Raw genomic sequence first — 8,302 nt, forward strand, 5'->3', positions numbered from 1 at the left:
CATTCGCGATCATGGTTTAGATCTTGTGTGATCATCTACTTTTGTGCTCAGGGGAATATGGATTTCAAGCTGAAATTCCTTGAAGCAATTCCTTTGACAAATCCACGATTTTTGTCTCTGCTTTTCAGTAGACCTTACAACTGCATCGTCTAGTATTGTGTACAATCAGCCTAGGGTTGTTTTTTTTTCCCCCAAGAAAAATGATGCGAGTTTGTCAAAACACTAACAAAGAGGATTTTTTTGAAAGTCAATAAAATACAAATTTGCACCAGAGAATACATGCAGAGAGAATCTATTGAATACGCCTCTTCACACCAAGGTTTCCATTCTGAAGTGCTTCTGTTTATTTCTACATTAACATTTATTCATTTATCCAGGGATTTATAAGTGAGGTATAAGCCAGTCCAATAATACAGTTGAACATTGGATGGTTAACACATGAAAGATGGAGGATGAACAGGATACAGAAAATGTCATACCCTGAGACTGCAGAAATTACAATCTGAACTTAAAGAGTGTCATTCAACTACAGATCTAAACCTCCTCATCTGTACACATCTGCTCGAACTCTTCAGCTTCCAAAGATTTCATGTAATATAATGCCATCACACTCTCGTAGATCGCTAACTAGCTGAACTGAGCCTCTGATATATAGCTGCATTGGAGTTCTCATTAATGTGACATTGAACGAGAAATGAAAACGAAAAAAGAAGCCCCTTTCCCTTTGCCTAACCCTAACTCCACTGTAACTGTAACTAGCCCTAGCAATAACAATGCAACATCAGCGTCACAGACATCCACTAACCTCTCACAGGAAAAACAAAACCAACAAAGAATCGCTAAACACATCACAAAATATATATATATATATATATATATATATATATATATATATATATATATATATATATATATATATTCAAGATCAACTTATTTAATGTGCTTCAGGGTGGAGCGTTCTATTAACTACACACAACTGGCAATAATTAAGACCTAAGGTTTGTGTTTTTAACATTAAGTCTTCATGTACGTTCTACCAGATGACAAATACTTCCCAAAAAAAAAACAGGGGGTGAATCTGCATGAACATGTTCTAAAAATGACTTGTTGCCATAGCTACCCTGCTCAAAGCATGAAAGGTTAGTGCATTGGTGCTGGAAGTAAGCCACTGGATTCAAAAGGAAACCAGCGAGAGCAACACTTCGTGTGTCATCAATATAACACGGGTTCCTGCATATGGTGAGAAGGCAGATGCTTTGTGTCTAGCTACAAACCTAAATAAATGTTGTCACTGCTCGAGCACAGCCTGCAAAGTTTCACTTAAAGGATTCACTGACAGGAAGGAGCTTACTGAGTTTATTTGCCACATGATAAGTGTTGTTGGAAAAGTATTCGGTATAAACGGAAAACATGAAAAAGAACAATACGGCCTTTGACGGTTTGGTTTTAGACTTCGATGAGAACTAAGGCCTGCGGTACATAATGATCATGTTTTGTAATGATTCTTGAACATCCGTATATTAGGAAACAAAAACAAAACAAAAAAAAGAGGTTAGAGTGAGTTTATAAAACTGCTATTTATTTTCCGATTCCCTTTTGGAAAGAAAATTGCTCGTACTAACAGCATGAAATTACACTTCTTCTAAATCAATATAGTTCTCAGGATTGGGGTCCAAGCACTCATTGATTGGTGTGGAGAAATTGGCGTTCTTCTTAAAAGGACCATCTCTATTTCTCACTGCTGTCACACCCTGTTAAATAAAAAAAAACAGTGACTTTACCTCAGGACTGAGAACAAACACAGTGTTTATACGTTTTACAATCAACTCCAAAATTACTGGCACCCTTCTTGAAAATGACCAAAAATTGATAGCACATGGCATGAGTGATATTTTAAACTTAAACGTACACTATATGGCTAAAAGTATGTGCACAGTATGTGCTTGTTGAACATCCTGTTCCAGATTTCGTCCCCTCTTGGCTGTTATAATAACATCCTTTCTTCTGAGAAGGCTTTCCACTAGATTATGGAGCGTGGCTGTGGGGAGTTCAGCCACAAGAACATTACTGGTACTGATGTCGGACCAGGAGGTTTGGGGATGCAGTTGGTTTTACAGTTCATCCCAAAGGTGTTCAGTCAGGTTGAGGTCAGGGTTCTGTGCAGGACACTTGAGTTCTTCCACTCCAACCTTGGCAAACCATGTCTTCATGGAGCTCGCTTTGTGCACAGGGGCATCGTCATGCTGTTTGGGTCTCGTAGTTCCAGTGAAGGGAAACTGTTATGCTACAGCATACAAACACATTCTATACAATTGTGTGCTATCAACTTTGTGACAACAGTTTAAGTGTGACGTCAGGTGTCCACATACTTTTGGCCATAAATATAAAAGGCTGTAGCTTCTACAATTGTTTGAGTGGAAAATGATGATAATAATAATAATAATCATAATACTATGTTTATTTGATGAAATTCTCTCCCCGTAAAGGATGGCAATAATTCTGCAGTTGCTTGTAAGCCTTTTGTTATGTTTTCAGCTCACAGAAACCCATTGAAATTATGCTGAAATGACTATTTCTATTTAATATTGAATATACCAGTATAAATCTGTTAGATAAATAATTTATCAAATTATTTTAGTCACATATTTTTATTAATGAGATTATATATGTCATAAAAATGTTAAAAATGCCTGTTTTTTGTAGGTTTTGTGTATCTATTTTTTATAATGATTGCATGTAAAACTATACGAAACTATACCATACAAAAGCCCTGAACTCCAACTAAATAATAATAATAAATCAATAAATGTGATGTGCTGTCATTATTTCACTAGATCACACTGAAACTGCTAAGAACAGTTTAAACTCGTCTCAAACATCGGACAGGTGATAAGGTCAGTTTTATATGATAAAACTCTAACAATGATCATACTCAGGTTGACACACTTGACACAATCATCACTACATTTATAGAAGAGAAATGATTTATAATCGCACTGTCCGCTGTCAACCAGAGGAGGATGGGTTCCTTTCTGAGTCTGTTTCCGCTCATGTCACCTCAGGGAGTTTTTGCCACCTTGCCATAGTTGCCTCTGGCTTGCTCATTAGAGCATCAGAGCACCTCAATATTTTGCAGTTCAGGGCTTCCATATTACATAAGCTTATAAATAATTCTATTTCTATTTTTCTTACTGTACCTGAATCTTGTTAAAGTTTTCCCTCCAAAATGTGATGGCCTCGTCGACCCTGTAGTCATGATCCTGAAAGCACACAGTTAAATATCAACATTCTTTCACAGTAATGACGTCCACTTATTCGAGTTTTTTTTTTTTTTTTTTAAGGGTGCCAAAACTTTTAGAGTTTGACTGTAAAATAAGATCATTCGATAAATCCACAGCGGTGTAGTGACTGACTGTGGATGGGGTCGGTCGGTCACACCGGAAGCCTTCCACTGTGTAATCAGTTCTGGTTACGGAGTACAGTTCAGGGGCTGGAAGCTGAGGTGTGAGCTCTGCATGTACCTGCTCACTGTAATACAGATCAGATCATCCCAGTGTGAGTTGATTTACTCGCTCTAAAACAATGTTCAGTAAAATGAAACTCTTCAAAGCACAGAGTCACAGTAAAATACTGATACTTGGTTGGCATCCTGGACTAAAATTGACTCGTAGTTCACGCTTGGGCATGGGGTCCAATGGGAAAGCCTTTGAATGAAGAATCAATCATATAGTTGAGATTAAGTAAGGAATAAAATACCACTGGGCATTATGTTATAGGAAAATAATCAGTGACGAATCAAGCTGGTATGATACCACCCCAAAGTGCTTTATTCCTCTTATAATACATCAATTTGCCAACAATTTAATTTTTCGTAATTAAAGAACGTCACACTTTTTGTTCGTTTATAGTTACATTTAATGTTGAGGAACGTCCAGGAAAGTTAGGGAGGTAGTTCCTGTTATCACTTACATTAAAGCGGCTACAAAAAAACTGTTCCCTCACCAGCCTCTTTTTTTTCTCACTTGAAGTTCCATCCATCCATTTTATTTATCCTATTAACAGGGTCGCGGAGTCTTGGGGAACAAGGCGTGGGACACCCTGGATGGGGTGCCAACCCATCACAGGGCACAATCACACACTCCAGACAATTTGGGAATGCCAATCAGCCTACAACGAATGTCTTTGGAATGGGGGAGGAAACCAGAGTACCCAGAGAAATCCCCAGAAGCACAGGAGGAACATGGTGGGATTCGAACCCCTAAATCCAACCCCAAAGTTGCGAGGCAAACATGCTAACCACTGAACCACCATGCCCCCACTCTCTTGAAGTTAATAAGAAAAAAAAAAGAGAGCAAAGTCAGAAAACCTACCAACCATTATAAAGCGCTGACACTGGAGACTCCTCCCGTACATGTTAATTAAATGTCTCCTTACCTTCAGCATATCAACAATTATGCATTTTTCTTTGTTAAATAACAACAAGCGAAAAAAAAATACAAATACTCCACCTATTTTTTGTCTCGTTATTATAACGTATTCATGTTAGGTTACTCCCCTATCACCTTCTGACCAATCATATTCATGAATTCAATAGCCCTCTGGTATAAGATATAACTAACTTTGTGTATGTTTTTATCCATCTACTGAGTTTATCTAAAGTTCTGGGGAATATTTTTTTATTAGCGTCCACATCCTGTTTCTCACTTAAGGCAATGTCTGCTCTAGTTCTTTTAATAAAGTCCTCACACAGCAGTTGTTCTGTAGATGTGGTCAGTCGCTGTCCGAACTGGCCTTTGATTCAGGGTTCATATACTGGTCTGTGGCTATGAGATACTGTCTCGCTTTAGGCTCACATTTGTTTTGTCTCTTTTAGCAGAGGATAGTTGTCAGGGATACATCAAGTGATCCCCATGGCAACAAATCTCCAATGCAGTGATAAAGATTAATTGAAAGCTTTTAATTGAAGTATGAAAGCTGACCGAGACACAAACACTCCTTCGACACAGTCTTCCCACTGTTTCCTCTGTTCTCCTGGCTGGAACAGGAAGTGTGGGAGGCTGCTTTAGTGTCGCTGAAGCCTCAGACAAGATGAGGTCATCTGTCTTGTTTCATCTGAAAATGTAAAGTTCAACAGTCTTGCTCGGAATGGTTACCTTATGCTTTTGATGAGGTGCTTCTCCAGCAGCTCAGTTCGTAATCCTAGAAGGAAATGACATGGTTTAATAAAAGTAATGAAACAAAAGTTCTGTTACAGATGGCGATATAAACATTTAAAAGCAGTGCTGGTGAAATGTGTGGATTTAATTTGTGTTTGCCAACAAAAACCTTTATGACTAGTTTGGACAGAGATTAAGGGATGTTTAACACCATAGCAGGAAATAAAAATGACACAAATTAAAAAAATAAAATACTATACAAATTAGATATAGAGGCATTTGTGCTTACCTTTCTGTCGTACCTGTGTGCCCTTAGGGCTGGTGAAAGCAGATTTCAGTGTACTGACGCCATGCAATTTAGAGTCCACTGTGAGGATGCCCCTGTGTCCAGTTTTATGGATGACAGATGTTGGTCCAGTATTGTCCAGTGATGCAGTGGCCCTCTTAATTCACAGGAAAGAGTTTATCATGCATGCAACAAGGTCACATTATTGTATTGCTAAAAATAAGAATTAGTAATAATTCACACATGGAATGCTCCAGAATGTTTGGAGTGAGGGATTTCTGTGCAACAAAAGAGGGCATTTCTCAATCATGTTGCAGTTTCCCAATTTTGTGATGTGATAGATAAATGGATGGATGGATAGATGGATGGATGGGTGGATGGGTGAAATTAATGGATGGATATATGGGTTGAATGGATGATTGGAATTAATGGATGGATTGATGGAAGGATGGGTGGGTGAAATTAATGGATGGATGGATCGGTGGATGGATCGGTGGGTGGGTGGGTGGGTGGGTGGGTGAAATTGATGGATGGCTGGCTGGCAGGATGGATGGAATGGATGGATGTGTGAAATTAATGGATGGATGGATGGATGAATGGATGGATGGGTTGGATGGATAAATGGAATTAATGGATGGATGGATGGTTGGCATGATTGATGGATGACTGGCTGACTGGATAGATAGATGGATGTGTGAAATTAAGAAATTAATGGACTGATGGATGGATGGATGGATAGATGTGTGAACTTAATGGATTGATGGACTGATGGATGGATGGATGGATGTGTGAAATTAATGGATTGATGGACTGATGGATGGATGGATGGATGGATGGATGGATGTGTGAAATTAATGGATTGATGGATGGATTGATGGATGGATGTGTGAAATTAATGGATTGCTAGATGGATGGATGGATGGATGGGTGGTTGTGTGCAATTAATGGATGTATGTATGTATGGATGAATGGATGATTGGCATTCTTGATGGATGGAATGGTTGGATGTCCTTTATTAATCCCAAATAAAGAAATTAACCAGTGTCTTGAGTATTTTTTCACTTACCTACATAATTCACTCAATATGTTTTTACATTAGAATTAGTTTTCGGACACAGATGTATGTTGTTTGTAGCTAAGGTCAGAAAACTTTAAATGAACATGATTTAGCTTTATCAGATTTACAGTGTAGTCAGTAAGTCATCTAAACTCAGCTAACTGTACCAACTACAGCTGGTGAAAGTGATATAAGTGCAGGACATCAGTTGTAATTATCTAATTGCTTGTACCCAATATTCTTCTGTACAAATACTACACTACAGTATACTGTACTATGCTAAACTAATGTCTCTCAGACTAAACTTTTCATCAGTTATAACAAAATATTAGGCCCATAATTCTCAAAGTCGGGTCTGTGAACTACCATGAGATATAGCCATGGAAGCTGTGACTATTATTATTATTATTATTATTAATATTTTACATTACATTTACATGGAGATCATGATTAACACACTTCAAGTTAAAGTTGCTGTAAGTGCTGTAGTAACCGAACTGAAAAGTCATTTTTAATTGAAGGGTTTATTCCACTTAAAAGCTTAAAACTTAAACTTAAAAACAAGTGAAATCATCTCAATTTACATCAGCTAACCATAACTTTAATAAAACTAGGAATAGGAGTACTTTTAAAAGGAGGAAAGAATATGCAGTTAATATGATAGAAAATGTTTCAAACCCAACAGGTTTGGGTTAAATGGGTGTAAAGTTCAGGAATAAAAATCTGTATTTCCTCAAATAAATAACTTAATATGAGGGAATATGTTTGTCTAATGTGATTAATATTTAACTAGTTGGATTATAATCATAGGATCAATAAACCTGCGCTGTAGAGAGGGGTCACTGCTGCTAAAAGTTTGTGATCCCCTGTCGTATTACCAAGACTGTGCGGGGAAAAAACCTGGCCTGTTTACTTTAACGTTACACCTGTTAATTAGACAAATAAATAAATAAATATTCCTAACACAGCTTCTATATTCAGCTGATGATCTGCACTCACCTCCTCCACCCAGTTCCCCAGTAAACAACCTCCAGCTGCTCTGTTTCCCACCTCCACCTCCGAGGAACTCATTATTAAATGTATTTATATTTTTATTTTGTATATACCTATTTGTATTTATATATAGCGTTGTAAAATGACTTTTCGTCCCTCTAACGTTTAAAACGCTGTGAAACTTTACGTGGAAAAACTGGCTCTTGATATACGGAAGTATCCTTGAGGTTGCTATGGTAACCGTAAACAAAACGGACGTGACGTCATTGGAGTTGTAAAATCTATTAAATGTATTGCCTTATTTTAGGAAATATTATTGGTTATTAATTATTTTTTTATTCCTTTTTATTGTATTTCATTTATAATGTACATATTTACGTTATTAATACTTTTTTTTTTTGTACCTACTTTGCTTGTAGTTTATATAGTAAGTATTAAAGTTTATACTGAATACTTTGCATCAATTAGAAATTAAATAGGCTAAATAAATAAATAAAAGTTCTTACTACTTTTTTTGTTCTTATTTAGCTTATTTTTATTGATCTTATTCAGATATTATCCAATAAATGTATCTCCTTATTTTTCTTGGCAAGATTATTATTTTTATTTTTATTATTATTATTTGACTCATTTTAGTTAGATTTTAATTCACATAAATTAGGTTATTAATTCTTTTTTTCTTTTACCTACTGTACGATTATATTATTTTATATTATATTATTTTATTTTTGTACACCCAGTCATGTGTTAGTTTGAATTTTACATCACACATTTTAATCATGATCATGATTTTACATTTGCATAGAAGAA

At 36.5% G+C, this 8,302-nt stretch overlaps 1 protein-coding gene across 1 annotated transcript; it reads right to left on the reverse strand.

Moving 5' to 3' along the window:
* Positions 1 to 1,336: 1,336 nt before the first annotated feature.
* spag8 (sperm associated antigen 8) lies at positions 1,337 to 7,735 on the reverse strand. Its single transcript, XM_017459478.3, has 6 exons — positions 7,499 to 7,735; positions 5,446 to 5,599; positions 5,154 to 5,199; positions 3,414 to 3,528; positions 3,198 to 3,260; positions 1,337 to 1,751 (listed from the first exon to the last, which is right to left on the reverse strand). The coding sequence occupies exons 1-6, from the start codon at positions 7,568 to 7,570 to the stop codon at positions 1,632 to 1,634; spliced, it is 570 nt and encodes a 189-aa protein (XP_017314967.1). The 5' UTR covers positions 7,571 to 7,735; the 3' UTR covers positions 1,337 to 1,631.
* Positions 7,736 to 8,302: the final 567 nt, after the last annotated feature.

Source organism: Ictalurus punctatus, chromosome 28 (genome assembly GCF_001660625.3).
Source record: "Ictalurus punctatus breed USDA103 chromosome 28, Coco_2.0, whole genome shotgun sequence".
NCBI lineage: Eukaryota > Metazoa > Chordata > Actinopteri > Siluriformes > Ictaluridae > Ictalurus > Ictalurus punctatus.

Excerpts from the sequence above, each read along its gene's own strand:
- spag8 (XM_017459478.3), bottom strand. The coding sequence starts at position 7,570 with ATGAGTTCCTCGGAGGTGGAGGTGGGAAACAGAGCAGCTGGAGGTTGT. Across the intron at positions 5,600-7,498 it reads TGGGGAACTGGGTGGAGGAG|AGGGCCACTGCATCACTGGA; the intron begins GTGAGTGCAGAT and ends CTGTGAATTAAG. Across the intron at positions 3,261-3,413 it reads ACCGACCGACCCCATCCACA|GATCATGACTACAGGGTCGA; the intron begins GTCAGTCACTAC and ends GTGTGCTTTCAG.